The 15,685-nt window shown below is 38.8% G+C and overlaps 1 protein-coding gene and 1 long non-coding RNA gene across 5 annotated transcripts in view; one reads left to right on the top strand and one right to left on the bottom strand.

Moving 5' to 3' along the window:
• Positions 1-7,933, bottom strand: part of LOC116323675 (alsin-like) — a 32,612-nt gene extending 24,679 nt beyond the window's left edge. For 2 of the 3 annotated variants that reach the window (XM_031744063.2, XM_031744064.2), the window contains exons 1-10: positions 7,684-7,932; positions 5,818-5,994; positions 3,374-3,534; positions 3,066-3,290; positions 2,432-2,622; positions 2,092-2,124; positions 1,806-2,006; positions 584-684; positions 308-477; positions 49-136 (exon numbers count right to left, since the gene is read on the bottom strand). In XM_031744063.2, coding sequence (XP_031599923.1) covers positions 49-136; positions 308-477; positions 584-684; positions 1,806-2,006; positions 2,092-2,124; positions 2,432-2,622; positions 3,066-3,290; positions 3,374-3,534; positions 5,818-5,837 — 1,190 coding nt within the window. In that variant the 5' untranslated portion in view covers positions 5,838-5,994; positions 7,684-7,932. Of the gene's footprint in view, positions 1-48; positions 137-307; positions 478-583; positions 685-1,805; positions 2,007-2,091; positions 2,125-2,431; positions 2,623-3,065; positions 3,291-3,373; positions 3,535-5,817; positions 5,995-7,683 lie in introns of all 3 variants that reach the window. The other variant, XM_039600374.1, reaches the window with a different exon arrangement.
• LOC120433682 overlaps positions 7,450-15,685 on the top strand; it is a 33,179-nt gene continuing 24,943 nt past the window's right edge. For both annotated transcript variants that reach the window (XR_005608693.1, XR_005608694.1), the window contains exons 1-2: positions 7,450-7,719; positions 9,755-9,835. This is a non-coding gene — a long non-coding RNA (uncharacterized LOC120433682). The remainder of the gene's footprint in view (positions 7,720-9,754; positions 9,836-15,685) is intronic.

Below are 15,685 nucleotides of genomic sequence, written 5' to 3'. Positions count from 1 at the left end.
TTATTCATGTTTTGCAGTTCTGGGACACATTTTGAAACACAGTCTTACTTGTGCATTTGTCTCTTTGTATTTAAGTCATCTTTGTAACTGGAAGTCAGCAGGTCAGAGGAAGGAGTTGAGGAAATGCAGCTGTCGTCTGGATAGAACAGATGAGAGAGGGGAAAACATTACAGAAAGCAGCAAAAAGCAGCAATTGAAAACAAAGGAATGAGTGAAGGATGAATCAAGAAGAGAAAAGCAGTCAGTTATATTAAGTGTTACATTAAATGATAAATTTCAAAACATCGAAGAGACGAATATCACAAACCTGAGGTGTGGCTGCTCAGTGAGTCAGTGTCTTGTTTATCTAATGACTGATCAGAGAGTTTCTCAAGGAGATTTTGCAGCTCGAGCTCGTCAGCTGACAGCAAGTGCACTTTTGGGCTGCCGTCAGTCTCTGTTACACTGTCAGTTTGACCCTGAGATTCAAGGTTTGGGCTAAAGTTTTCCAATGGAGGAAAGGCAAGGAAAGACAACTTGAGAGTTAGGAATTATTTTTAAAATTAAGTGTTAAAAGAGAGATGCGAGTTATGTAGTAACGTACTGTTTAGTGTTAGATTTGCTGTCATCAGAACCGGGACTGCTGCTTGCTGATGTTGCTCCAGCCCGGAGCTTTCGTCTGGGTCCTCGAACTTGTGAAGACGTCTGTGAACACAAAACGACAAGGGGTATCACACATTGTTGAGAAAGCTATGGTATCTGATTATGGAAATTACAGGTTTATAGTCAATTTTCAACAATTACACACCTGTAATATGTTGGAACTGGACATTATTCAGATTAACAGGATGTTGAGGCTTTATATGCACTCACTAATGTGATAAAACATTGTGATTGCACCACCTAACACACTGTTTGTCATTTACATGTCACCAATAGCAACCAACAGTGTGACACATTCAGTAGTGACCCATTCAAATAACTCTGCTGCGAGGGAGGGAGGGAGGGAGGGAGGAAGTGGCCTTCTTATGACCGGTCAGTTTCCCTGACACTTCCTGACTGGCAGCTCTGATTAGCTGTGCCGTACCTTTTTTTTAAACTACTTTTTTTTTTTTTTACATAAAAATAAATAAATAAATAAAATTCAAAAAATTAACTACAACCATATCCTTTTTGGCCTCATTACACAAGTAAACTGAACATCAGTTTACTGAACATCAGTTTACTTGTGTGATGTATTCCAGAATAAAACTCTCACTGTTTAGAGTTTTATTCCATGCTTCCCACTTGACCCGGTCAAAATTAGCTGATTTGGACACAGAAAGAATCACAGATAGAAGATGAGCCTCAAATGAAAATGTAGTTATAAAGAAGACCTTTCATATACTAGAACTTGTTTTGACCACCCATGCCACATGATGGTGTGACTCTTTAAAGTTCACCCCATGTATTATCAGAATTTAAACATACAGGGCACTGATGCTTGTTTCTTTTTCTCTACATTTTTCTACAGAAACTGAGATATCCCTTAATATTGATGCTCCACGCCAGTTATAGAAAAAAGCTGAACAAAAATTATATTTTGGCTCGAGATTGTGATAATTGTAAAGTGCTCACATTTGTTTTTAAAGACTTGAAAATGTGTTTCTGGAAAACATAACCTGCATTAAAACTCCTATATGGAATTAATAGCTGCATTCATCTTATTCTATAGTATCCGCAATAATTTGCTCTACTGTTGTAAGTAATGGCAGTTATTTTACAATTCTTGTAGCCCCCTTTTCATTATTGTTCTTTTACTTATTCCTGTTTGTATTTTTATTTACCTCTCCTTTCATCACTTCAGTTAACTCCACTCCGAGTGGGCAGTAATGAGAATCCTCAACTGCTGAGAGCTCCTCCCTCTCTGTCACCGAGTAGTGGGGTGACTGGCCTCGCTCCTTCTTCTTAGGGGCATGCTGGGTATTATAGTCCTGAGGAGGTAACCTACGAACAAGAGCCAGGCTGTGGTATGCACCGCAGGCCACCTGCAGGAAGGAAATACAGCCAGTAAAGCTGAAACAGGACATCACAGCTTTGGAGGTTTAGCGTGGCAGTGAAACGAGATTTTACCTGAATCACATGTCTGCCTGCCAAGTGCTCCACCTTTGGACACAGAGGATAAAGAACACAAGAGTAAATGAACCATTTCATAAATTAACTAATACTTTAAAATGTCTAATATTATTGATATGTACTGAGAAAACTGTTTAACCTTTACACTCGAGCTCCTATTTTCCTGTTTTGTGATATTTGTATTAGCTGTATAATAAATTAGTAGTGACACCTATTTAACTATTGCTACAGCAGTACTTCATGTCATTTAATTCACTAACAACTTACAACTACATTTAACAGGGAAGGTTTTTAAATCTTCATTCACATTTATAACAGGGACGAGTTGCAGTACTACCTTCTGTGGTTTCCCCACAGGGAAGGTGCTGGTGACCAGGCCGAGTTGGCAGCCACTACCCCACGCCCACAGCTCGTTCTGGGCTGACAGAGCCAGGCTGTGCTCCCGTCCACAGGCAAGGTCCACAACTCGAACCACCACTGGAGGAACGACCTCACCATCCACCACGCTGACAGGACAAGGCTCTGGAACTGTGAGGTAATTTTCTGTTTCATTAAAATCATACTAAGCCTGACGCAGAAGTAAATAAATGCCTCTTTTTAACCGTTTCATCTAATTTAACAAGTTTTTATTTGGCATATCTACTACCAGCATTGGTGCTACAAAAATCTGTTTTAAGGCCTCATAAACACGTAGCTGGTAAATTAATATCAGCCTTTATAAAGAACGAAAATAAAAAATAAACCATATTGCAAAAAATGGGAGGAAGCACTGACTGAAAATGGAAGTTTCACAACAATGGATAAAAGTAATGAGAAAAGAAAGTGTTGAATCTCTGACAAAGAACAGAAGTAAAAGATAAGCAAGAAAGAAGCTGATAGAGGTAGTGAGGGAAGAGAAAAGTTACAATGGAGAGCAGAGGCTGAACACAAGGGTAAAAGTTGGGAAAATCAGAAGAAAGGTGTTAACTAACCGGTGATGTTTGTGACTGTACCCTTCTCTGTTTGCCCACACTGTCCTGCAGTATTCTCCCCCCACATGTAGACGCTACCCTGCTCGCTCAGAGCACCGCAGTGGAAGCCGCCAGCAGCCACATGGACCATCGTCTTCCCCAGCAGAGAGACCTCTGGCACCGGAGCAGACACGGGGACGCTCAGATCCCTCCATAAAAGCTCTCCAAATGAATACACCTGACCACCTGAAAGACAGTAACATCTGAGAAAAAATGCAGTGATGAAGCATAAATGAAAGCGATGCCTTCTTTACTACAAACAGACTTACCCTGTGCGAGCAGGAGGCCATGGTGTTCCCCCAGGGAGACCTGCAGCACGGGCCTGGACAGCAGCACCCTGTCTGGACAGAGCTGCCTGCTGTGGCCTGCTGAATGCCAAACGTGGAGGAGACCTCGGTCTGGAGATGTGTGAGCCTGCTCATCTGCGAGGCTGCAATAAAGCGTGAAAGATTAAATAAGTAAGTCTTAATAAGGCTGTGCATTCAGATGTGATCAACCCGAACAGATTCTCCAAATTCTGCACCTGGAAACCACCAACTGCAGAGATTAGATGTGGTTTAGTGACACAACTATGAGTGACAGATGGATTATATTCAATCTCATCCATCTGTCAAACAATAATTATTTGCTCAACGTCTGCCGGCCCTGACATGCAATTAAGTTTTGAAGTAGACGAACAAGTCTGTGCAGTTTACACAGCCCTGAACTAGACACAAATATATGACAGGATCGGGACTAAAAATTAGCTTAGGGTATAGAACTTGTGGCATGTGGCACGTGTTTATGCTATATACACATGCTCCTGTACCAATCAACAATAAATAAACAACTGAGTATAGGGCCACCTAGTAAGGTTCTGATATTGCTGTTTGTATGTAATCAAAGTTGAAAAAGTTAGAGATACAGGATTTCTGAGTATGTTACAATAGAATGACCACATCACCTACTGGTTTGTAAAAATCCCATTTTAAAACATGCCCTGATTTATTGTTCCTCTGCACTTTAATGGGGAACATAATTCACAAAATAGACATCATGTAGTATTCAATAACAGTGGAATTTACTGACTGAAACTCTAAATTAATCAAGATTGTATTTACTGAGGGCACGGTCAAGGGAGCATAGACAGAGGTATCTACCCCTGCTCACCATCAGCTTTAAGGCACTTCAGCACTGGCATTACTTTTCAGACCTAGAAGCTCTGTCTATTCTTTTTATACAGTACAAAACCAAACCAAAACTCTCACATTATTAAAAAATGTACTTCTGGTATTGTGTATTTTCTGTGTGATTATGAAATGCACACACCACTGTGGGAAACTCTTGAATAACCCCTCATTTCTTCATATTTTGCTTTCAATGAGTCAGACTTCTACATTTTTTAAAGTAGTCTTAAGCAATAGTTCTTCAAGCTTTCTGAAGATCTCTGATTTTTTTTTCTTTGGTCATTCCAGTCCCCATATCTGGCCATTTTAAGATTAATGCTTATTTGGTTTGGTTGTTAAACTTACCTATGAATCACTAAAGTATTAAAAAGGCACCTAACTCAAGAGATGAACCACGGTTGTGTCTATGCATAACAGACAACTTGTCAAAGAGGCAATTCTTAAATTTTTATCTTTAGATACTCTATTACAAGCAGCCTGGCACAAAACACATCATTTGTTCCAGTTTCTTTATTTGACTCTACAAAAACATTGGAGGAATCACTAGCTACACTCCCTGAGACAGGAAGAGGAAATGATGGATGGAAATTACTGGTGTGGTTTACAGGGTGGAAAAGCAGGGTTTTGAGGAGCTGATTAAAAACATCCCAGGTAAAAAATATTGTTTAGTTCTGTAACAATAGTGTGCAGCTTCTGAAAAGGTTACAAGGTTAAGTTAATTTATTTTTTTTATTTCTACATTTTAATTTAGGTAGTCTGTAATCATAGACAGTATAATAAAACAAGGAGGCCCATCATTTACTTACAGTTATGAATGTTGATGCCTGTAATCATCAGTAAAACCTTGTTCCGTGCTTGTTTTCCTCTATCATCAGAAATATCAGAATCAGATGAGAAAATTGAAGAGCAATTCTCTCAGTTCAAAAGAAGACACAGTCACTCAATAAAATGTAATTTAATTAATATAAAGAAATGAGGAATGACTCAAGACTTTTGCACAGTACTGTAGTTATAACCATTAGCATAAAAGTTTCGCTTGAGCTGTAATGGAAATGAAATTATAGAAGAACTAATGTTTACTGGAATACTTATTTACTGAAGAGAAAAGGTTCAATAAGTAAGGTTTAATTTAATTGAACTTTAATTGTTATTGTTTTTGAGTAAATGTCCACCAACAGTGATTTTTTCTTATGTTCTCTTCTATGACTTTCAATCTCCCTATGAGAAGAGCATGCTTGTTTATATTTCTGTATTTGTGAAGGTAGATATATGCCCATTTGTGAATATACGGAGCTAATGAGAGCTTAATAAAACACACAAATAAACTTGTAAGTTGCAAAGCAGTTTCTCTTAGATTAATGGTATGAACTTTGTGTTTTAATGTACATAAATAAAAGCTTAACACACTGGTTGAGAGATTGTCCAAGATTAAATGAAGGCTAAAGGTATAAAGGATCTTGCTTTTATATTCAACATGTTTCCACTTAAAACAAATTTCTCAGAGATTATAAAGCCAAGGTCTGCTGAAAGCGCTCCTATGTGCTTACCTTGCCTCTGGATTCTCCATCACTTCAGGCTCCCCATTCCTCAGCACACTTATGACACTTGTATGTTCATTTCTTCAAAGCTCTTCTTTGTTTTCCCTCTGAATGACTCAGCTGATAGGAACAAAGTGAATCCTCTGTCCTGCTGCAGTGCTTCGTTGGTTTATCAGGCTCCAGGGGCTTATTTGGTAAAACAACAAAGACACATTCAGTTTATCACTTGACATAAGTCTGACATGTACCAAAAACACTTAAGTCATTATGTCAGTTGGTTTTCTCTGGTTCAGATGTAATAACATGCAATAACATTTGTCCCAATGTTTGCATATGACTGAAATGTGGTCAAGAGCTGTTTTCAAAGGCATTTATTTACAACTGTCCACTATTCAGGTGCAACTTTTTAATTTATTTTTTGTTTATGGCCCTTTATGTGGCTGCACATAAAGGGCCAAGAACCAAATCTGTAACACAGAACAGGGTAAAATATATTGCCTTAATAAACATTAACACTGATTTTCAGCCTCTTGTGCAGCACCCTGTACCCTAACACATCACTCTATTACATGACAAGTGGCATGGTGAAGGAAGCAATATTTACTTAGATGATGTATCACATAAATCCTATTCTTTGCTTTACAGGAGATAAAGTCTTTGATGTAAACATAGTTTTCATTGATCGGGTTGTTAACAGACTTGATCTTTTTGGTGTAATCACAGTTTATGCAGGTTCCCTTACTGTGGTCTCAGAGTACTGACATGCTTTAAGTATCCTGTGCTTGACACTTTGTCTTTAACAGTTAACTTGTAAATATAAATCATTGTAGCCTCACAGAAAGAAGGTCCTTGGTTTGAATCCACTGAGTGAATCCAGAGTAAAGAGAAAGGCACGTGTCTTTTTAGGCTTCATTAGGCCAGCCGAGATTTGCTGACTGAGTCTATGTGGTAGTCATGAGAAGGTTGTACCCCATCTCTTCCTCTATGACAACTGGGACTCCAGCCCCCCCACAGCCACAAACTGGATAAGCATAAAAAGATTGATGGGCAAATAGAACATGCCCTATCTTCATCCTATTTATTATGTTCTATCACCATCGTCATTTTCTAGATAATAAGGTCCTAAAGAAAACTACCTGAGCTGGCTGCTTTGCACTTTTATGGGTAAATCTGGTATCTGGTGCTATGGCTCTATCACTATGGACTCTCGGGAGTGAAGCTCAAGCTACCATACAATGACCCATGCTTTGAGTCCCTAAAATAGTTGGATGCCTGATCTCTGACAGAAGATGTGGAGGACTGTAAAAAGCACAGTTTGGCAGGTAGAGCAATGATATTATATTTACTCTTAATATTATATTTTAAAAAAATGGGACGGTGAATTTTGAACATAAGTAACTCTGCTTTTAACATTAACTTTAGCTCGACTTCTTAGTAATTTCTTTCTCAAAATTTGCCAAACATTTCACCATTGGTTCTTCACGGCGATTAAATCACTTATATGCGAAATACAAATACATTACAACATTGTAATGTGATCATCGTTAACTAAAATCGATGCTTTTACATTAAAGGTCAGTTTAATATGACCGCGTGTTTGTTTGTTTTTTAGCTCTATTTACAAAACGGTGGCGGCAACAAAATCCATATCTAATCTGTCTAATAGCTATCTAATCTCGGAAGCTGTTTACTTTCACAGACTGACAGCCATGCTTCTTCTGTCACCGAGTGAAGACAGAAACAGCTGTGATCATCTTCAGTTTTTTTTATTCCCCTGACAGAATTTCCTACACTATCTAAGAATACGAGAGAAAAGCGAATAAAGAAGTTGGCTAGCTCGATGCTACAGCTGCTAAATAAGCTAACTAAACTCACCGAGCGCCCGTTTGAAGTCGGCGGAAGGCTGCGGAGGTTTGTGCTGCGGTCACTGTGAATAAATCCGGATAACTCTGTCCAGGTGTCACAGCAGGGGCACCGAGCTAAGGCATTTCTTTTTTCTTTTCTTTTTTCTTTATTCAAATCAGTGTAGCGCAGTGAAAGCAGAAGTGGTCTGACAGTACTGTGTGGTTGTTGTTGTTGGGAGGAAACTCTGCGATGGCATCCGTGCAGGGACAAACTTTACAGCGGCGACACACCTGTTGCTGCAGCATGCGAAAGAAGCTCTAGTTCAGGTGTGTCGGACTCCAGGCCTCGAGGGCCGGTGTCCTGCAGGTTTTAGATCTCACCCTGGGTCAACACACCTGAATAAAATGATTAGCTCATTACCAGGCCTCTGCAGAACTTCAAGACATGTTGAGGAGGTCATTTAGCCACTTAAATCAGCTGTGTTGGATCAAGGACACATCTAAAACCTGCAGGACACCGGCCCTCGAGGCCTGGAGTTCGACACATGTGCTGTAGTTTATAAAAGAGAAAGAAAAATAGGCTCTACTGTAGCTCTGTTTCCAGAATACAGTCTGAATGGCGTATCATCTTTTTCAAGTTCAGTTATCTGTCTTATGTGGAGACTCACGAGTGCCAAAATGAATTATAGAAATACAGATTAAATAATTAATTAAACGTGACATCGATTCATTGAAATGTTAAATAAGTAAACAAGTACTTTATTAAATCTTTTAAATGAAATGAATAGCTATTTAATTAATTATTAAATATATAATTAATTATTTAATTCATTTTGGCACGCTGGGTCCTCCACTATTGAGTTGCCTAGCCATGTCTAGAGCAGGGGTGGGCAATTCCAGGCCCCGAGGGCCGGTGTCCCTGCAGGTTTTAGATCTCCCCTTGGGTCAACACACCTGAATCACATGATTAGTTCGTTACCAGGCCTCTGGAGAACTTCAGGACATGTTGAGGAGCTAATTTAGCCATTTAAATCAGCTGTGTTGGTTCATGGACACATCTAAAACCTGCAGGGACACCGGCCCTCGGGGCCTGGAATTGCCCACCCCTGGTCTAGAGTCTGGGCTTAGGTTCCTACTGGTCCCACCTGATGCATAACCAGTTCTCTTAACTGGAAGCATTTATATTGAATTTTCAGGTATTTGCACTTTGTTTGAGTAGTAGTGTTTTTTCTGACAAGTTTTTACTTTTACTGCTTACATTTTCAAACAGGCTTAGGATGGATGGTAATTCGTTAATGCACTAAATTCAGTAATTACATTACAGTTATGTTAAAACTTGTGTTACAAAGGTCTTCAGTTATCTGCATGCTGGATGGATAGAAATGAAAAAGCTCCCATCAAACATCATGTTTTTTTTCTTCCTGTGTACTTGATTGATAATCAACGGAAATACTAAGTAACTAAAGCTTTAAAATAATAGAATAAGGGCCAGAGTTGCTAAACAGAATAAAATAGCATGTGAGCATGATCCCCAAATAGTTCCAATAGGTGTGGTTAGTTTTACGGGTGTTTTACAAAAGCTGTACTATTTTCTTATTGCAGGTATTGCCATTTTATTTCAATATCAACTTCAGGTAGGACATGCTTTTTTCAGCATTAATATTAGGACAATTAGCAGTAAGTTGCTTGTCTCTGATATTAGTAAACCAGTTTGTGCTCTTGATTTAAATATTTTCCTTCTTATATTTTGCACTTTGAGACAGTGAAACTCAACTTGCAACAGGGTTAGTCACAAACATCTCTGTGATCTTACAAGCAATCTTGTCACTTCGCTCTCTTTAAAAATAGTACTTTTTTTGCACTAAAATCCAGTTTGTTCTGGTGCAGTGCATTAGTAAATCTACCTCTAACTCTATTATGTGCATATGATATAATGCTAGGTTACACAGGAAAGTCTGTGTGGAGTCTCCCTGTGTTTGCATGGGTTCTCTCTGCCTACAGTCCAAAGACATGCATGTTAGCTTAATTGGTGATTTCAAAATTGCCTTTAGATGTAAATGGTTAAATGGATGTCTGTTTCTCATTGTTGTCCCTGTTGGTAGACTGAAAATCTGTCCAGGATGTACTTCTCCTCTTGAGACAACAACTGGATAGGTGTGAGGCTTCCTAAGACCCTGAACTGGGTGAGTGAATAAGAAAAGGATTTGATGTATTATAGAAACCAGGAGTGTATAAGCAATTATAATCATATCCAGGTGCAAAATAATACACAATAATGAATCAATAATTATGGTCTCATGATATATATAATATAGATGACTCTGGATAACGTGTGATTTTACTTTAGGAATAGTTTGATGCTAGTTTTTTTTTTCTATTATTAGGCTACTCAAGAGTGTAAATATTTCTTTCACCACTTTGTAAAACAGCTATTCCATATAATTTTTAAACTCTTGTGTTGTGCAGTATTTCTACTCTGCTTTTTAATGTCTGATTACATTTTTCTGGTTTCCTGTGGGTTTTCCCCTGCCCTGTTTTTGTCCCCCCCACCACCACCACCACCACCACCACCTCCCCCACCATGCCATCCCAAATTAAAGAATCCTGGAAATGCTCTTGTCCCTTTTAGATAGTTTCCTGGAATAAACACTGGAAAAATATAGAACACGGATATGATGGCAATTAGTGCCATTATAGGTTAAAATCATGAACACCAACCATGAAAGCAGTTTTGCAAGGGGAAGCGGTAATATTGAAAGAATGCAAACACAGGATGTCTAGATTAAAGTAACAAATTTATCAAAGAAAAATAAAACATTTGCTTGATTATAAAGCACATCAGGCCCATTTAGCTGCAACACATCACCTAAACATACAACAGAATAAGTTTTAGCCATCTATCTGCATAAAATAGGCTGTTGGAAAACAATTAATGTTCAGGTCTGATGACGCAATTCCAAAAACTGATCAAAAAGATAACTATAAGTTGGTCCTCGGGTGAATTTAATATAATTAAACAGCAAGTGTAATGCATACGGATGTAAGTGCAGGCCTCTGTGCTCTGTGTTGCTCCTCATGTGGGCTTTCAAACAACAGAGGTCTTTGACCTGCAAACACATCAACCTCTCAACTGGAGGTACAACTTTACGGCAAGCTGCATATTTACAATCACCTGGAATAACCCCATGCTTTAGCTAAATTAAAATTACACATTTTTTTTTTGCTAAGTGGTCATTTGTTACACAGTATCTGTTTGTATTGTACCTCAATCCTGTTAGATGCAGTGCCCTCCAGAGGAGGCTTTTTTGAGCCTTTCCTTCAGTTCACCTATAAACACCTCATACAGTATTTATGACAAATATGTTGCTTCACAACTGTGGTTCCTCACGAGTCATTCTGTAACAAATCCGTAACTTAACTGTGGTGTTTTGTGTTTGTCTTTTAAAACTTTCAACTTGTAGTTTATGTAACAGCATGCCTCACTTTCTCACTTACACTCACAGGCAACAGTGTTGCCAGCGTGTTACTTTAAAACACTGTGACGCATACGAGTGACCTAATCGCTTAATTGTGGCTTTTCCCTTTCCTTTCCTTCCTTTCATTTCTTTTGCTTTCCTTTCCTTTCCACAGGGATCTTCACAGCTACGTTTTTTTTTTATCCTAGCATGATGAGTCATAAGAAGTCTGTTACAAATACTCAAAACAGTGCTCAATCATTTTTAGCTGTAGACACTTTTTTATAAACAATATATGTAGCGTAACACTCTTTCCTTTCCTTTCCTTTCCTTTCCTTGCCTTTCCTTTCCTTTCCTTTCCTTTCCTTTCCTTTCCTTTCCTTTCATTTCATTTCCTTTCCTTTCCTTTCCTTTCAGCCTTTCCTTTCAGCCATGTTCGTGATCAGCTCTCGTTTGCCGTTTTAGTGTTTTCTATATAAAAGCATCCAGCAGGTTTTGGCTCAGACTTTTACAGCCTCTCATAAAACAGGGGGAAGAAAGAAAGAAAGACGGAACAAGGGCAGTGAATTCAGAGGGAGAAAATCTAATATTTTGCCTTCTTGGAGCTGAACATGAGACATTAAAGGATCACAGCTGCTGGCAGTAGCTTCTGATGTGCGCTTTTTGTTGGCAGTCTAATTTTCAGTTTCCATCACACAAACGTCTCACTGCTGTGAAATCTAGCTCATCTAAGGAGACACATTGCTCAAGTCGCTGCTGTTCTCATGATTTCATATGCTCGTCAAACCATCACCATGGGACTGGATTACTTCAAGTTCATGCGTAGTCGAATAATAGTATAGTTCTTGTTCTCATCAATATTTGCCTAAAAATAATTTTTTAAAAGTCTGGATTTAACAGGGAAGAAAAAAGTGCTTTAAGGACACAATTTGCCAGCATTCAGCTTTAAAGTTAATGAATGAGCCTCTTTAGTGTAAACCGTCAAGGTAAATCTTGATGCTTGTTAAATTAAAATGGCTTATTTTTGGAAATCGCTGTTTTTCATGACATCAAACTTTTAAAATCAATGTCTTTTCCAATGTTAATCTAAAACAGTGTGACAAAATTATTGCAATCTTTTCCTAAACAAGTTTATGTTGTTGTAATTCTCACACTCTGAACAAAGTAGAAGAATCTCTGGTTGATCAGAAGAAAAGGAAAACGTGGCAAGTCTGAGAGCCTCGTGAAAGCAAGGATGCAGTTCTTTTATTATAAATGGAGGCTGCACTGTCACACAAGAAAATACTGAGCACTGCAAAGGTGCTTGTAAGTACAGTCACCAGACATAAATATGCAATCAGCCAACCAAATGGCAGCAAATTAGTAGATTTAGGAACACAGACGTGGTGACGAATTGGTAAGAACGATGATTTAAGTGACTTTGAATGTGGCATGGTTGTTGATGCCAGACAGGCTGGATCTTATTATTACAGAAACTGCTGATCTACTAGGTTTCCCCCACACAACCATCTCTAGGGTTTCCAGAGAATGGTCTGAAAAAGAGAAAGTATCCATTGAGCGGCAGTTCCCTGAGAGAAACCACATAATGCTGAACGTTGAAGCAAATGGGCTACAGCAGCAGAAGACCACACTGGGTGCCACTCCTGTCAGCTAAGAACAGGAAACTGTGGCTTCAATTTGCACAGGCTCACCAAAATTGGGCAAAAGTTTGTGAAAATGTTACTTGATCTGATGAGCCTCAACTTCTGCTGCAACATTCAGATGGTAGATTCAGAATTTGTTGTAAAAAAACACAAAAGCATGGATTCATCCTGGCTTGTATCAGTGGTTTCTTTGCACACAACCACCTACTACCAGTTGACCTTCATTTAGCCTATGAATTCAATGGTCTCAAATGGCCTCAGCAGACACCTGATCTCAGTCCAACAGAGCACCTTTATGATGCAGTGTAACAAGAGATTCACATTATCTGCAGCAACTTATTTATGCTGTCATGTCAATATGAATCAAAATCTGTGAGGAATGGTTCCAGCACCTTTTTGAACCTGTGTTCAAAAAGGTGTACCTAATAAAATGTCTGGTTGTAGTTCATGTAAAATCTATGTAACCTGTAATTTCAAACATAAAATCAGTTCACATCACTGACAAACAGTCGGTAACCTGATTTCGTGACCTGAGCAGCCCGTAATTCCCTCACCAAACCCTCATAAAATATTACTGCTGCTGGAAACAACACAACCTGGGTTTACAAGACTGCAGAAGCTGTGTGTGTGCGCCTGTGTTTGTATGTGTGTGTTGTGTGTGTGTTTGTATGTGTTTGTGCATGTGTGTGTGTGTGGGTAAAACCATACAGGGTTGCAGCCAGGCCACAGAAACACAGCAAGAAAGGCGGGTTTTATTGACCGCAACGTCGTGAGGAGTAAGTAACATACGCACGCACACACGCACGCACGCACGCACGCACGCACACACACACACACACACACACACACAGCAGTCTTAGGGAAAATCAGGTAACACCAGTCATGTTTAGTGTAAATTTGAAACACATTATAAAAAGCGTTCTTTCACATTCATTCTCTGTTTATTCTCTCTTTGATACTTTGATAAATTATTATCATTATGAAATAGCTCTTCTAATATTTTCTTATTTGGAACTCCCGGGTTGAAATGATCTTGACACTGTAGGGATTTTTTTTAATGATCTATTTCAGAAAGTAAATTGTAAATCTAGTTGACATTTAGTATTAAAATGCAGATTTTAGGTTGAAAGGATTTGACTGCTGCTCTGGTGTTTCCTCAACAGGTGAATCTCCTGAAGTTAAGTTGTGTAAATGTTTTTTTTTCGATGATAAATTGAACTTTGTTTCAGAGACAACATGGGAGGGGTTTCGTTTTAACTATCTGGCACTGGAAGTGCTGTGCGTGTGTGTGTTTGTAGGCAGTATATTTAAAGAACATTGAAAACACATGTCTGGAGCTTGATAAAGAATATTTTAGGCAGTGGGTAATTTGGCATGATCTGTACACACACACACACACACATACACACACACACAAGTTTACCGACGGGCTGGCTTGGATGGAAGAAGTTTGACCTCGTGAAAAATAACATATAAAATATCTTCATCAGATACGCTGTGAAGATCTTCAGTATAACATGCAGTAGATCAATTTAAACATGTCCACATATAGAAATATACAGACCTGTTACTGTGACTTCATGTTAACTGTAACTGTGTGGACTTGATTTATGTTTAAGAAAATAAAAACTAAACAAAGACCTTCACACATCTAAAAAGAAGATAATATAGCAGTTTCCCTCTCTGTCTTAATTTGGAGTACTAAAAGCATTAAAATGTGAGAATATAGTAACATTAACTGTCTTGATGAGTACTTTGTTTACCTTAGATCAATATCAGTTGATTCCTAGAGTAATCTGAATGCTACACTTGAAAGCAGCATGCAGTCCTTTGAAAAACTAAGCACACACCATGATTCAGTAGCTGTAGCTCATAGAGCCGCCTTTATCAGCATTAACTTGGAGCAATCATTTTCTCTACGACTTTAAGAGTCTCTTACATGATTGTGGAAGAATTTTGGCCCACTCTTCTTTGCAGTGTCATTTAGGTTCATTGAGGTTTGCAGGTCTTCATATACACACAGCTCTCTTAAGGTCACACCATAGCATTGATTTCATTCTGGTTGATCTGAACTTTGAGTGGGTCAACACTTTGATTCCTTTCTTTTTCAGCCACGTGTTGTAGATATGCTGCTTTTGAATCATTGTTCTGTTGCATGACCAAGCTTTATCTGTCAGATGGCTTCACATGTGACTTTAGAACTTCACATGGCTGACTCATTGATTGTAAGGTCCCCTAGTCCTGCACCTGCAAAACAAACCCAAATCATCATCCCTCCACCACTGTGCTTGACAGTTAGTATGAGGTGACTGTGCTGATATGCTGTGTTTGGTTTTTGCCAAATGTGGCTTTGTGCATTATGTCCAAACATCTCTATTTTCTCTGTCAGGACATTGTTTGACAAATTTTGTGGTTTGCAAAGTTGCATTTGAATAAAAAAAGACGATTTTTACTGGCAATCTATCTGAACAAGCCATACTTGTTCAGTCTTTTTCTAATTGGACTCTCATGAACTTTAACATGCTAACTGAGGCCTGTAGAGTCTGAGATGTAGCTCTGGGATCTGTCTCTGAGTATTTTATCTTGGGACGTTGAGTTGAATTTGCTGGAATGTCCACTCCTGGGAAGACTCTGGCATTGTGTTAACACAACTAAATGCTAATGACAAGGATTGAACCATACTTGTTATTAATCTTTCGCTCTCTTCCACAGCAGGTCTTTTGTTCTGTCTTCCTTCTCTCACCCCAGCTGGTCGCGGGGTGAGAGAAGGAAGACTGCCGCGACCAGCTGAGCCTGGTTCTGCTGAAGGTTTCTTCCTGTTAAAAGGGAGTTTTTCCTTCCTGCTATCGCCAAAATGCTTGCTCATAGGAGGTCATATGATTGTTGGGTTTTTCTCTCTATGCATTATTATAGGGTCTATCTTACAATATAAAGC

The sequence above is a fragment of the Oreochromis aureus genome, linkage group 16, assembly GCF_013358895.1.
Source record: "Oreochromis aureus strain Israel breed Guangdong linkage group 16, ZZ_aureus, whole genome shotgun sequence".
Classification (NCBI taxonomy): Eukaryota; Metazoa; Chordata; class Actinopteri; order Cichliformes; family Cichlidae; genus Oreochromis; species Oreochromis aureus.
This window is presented reverse-complemented; position numbering and strand designations above follow the sequence as displayed.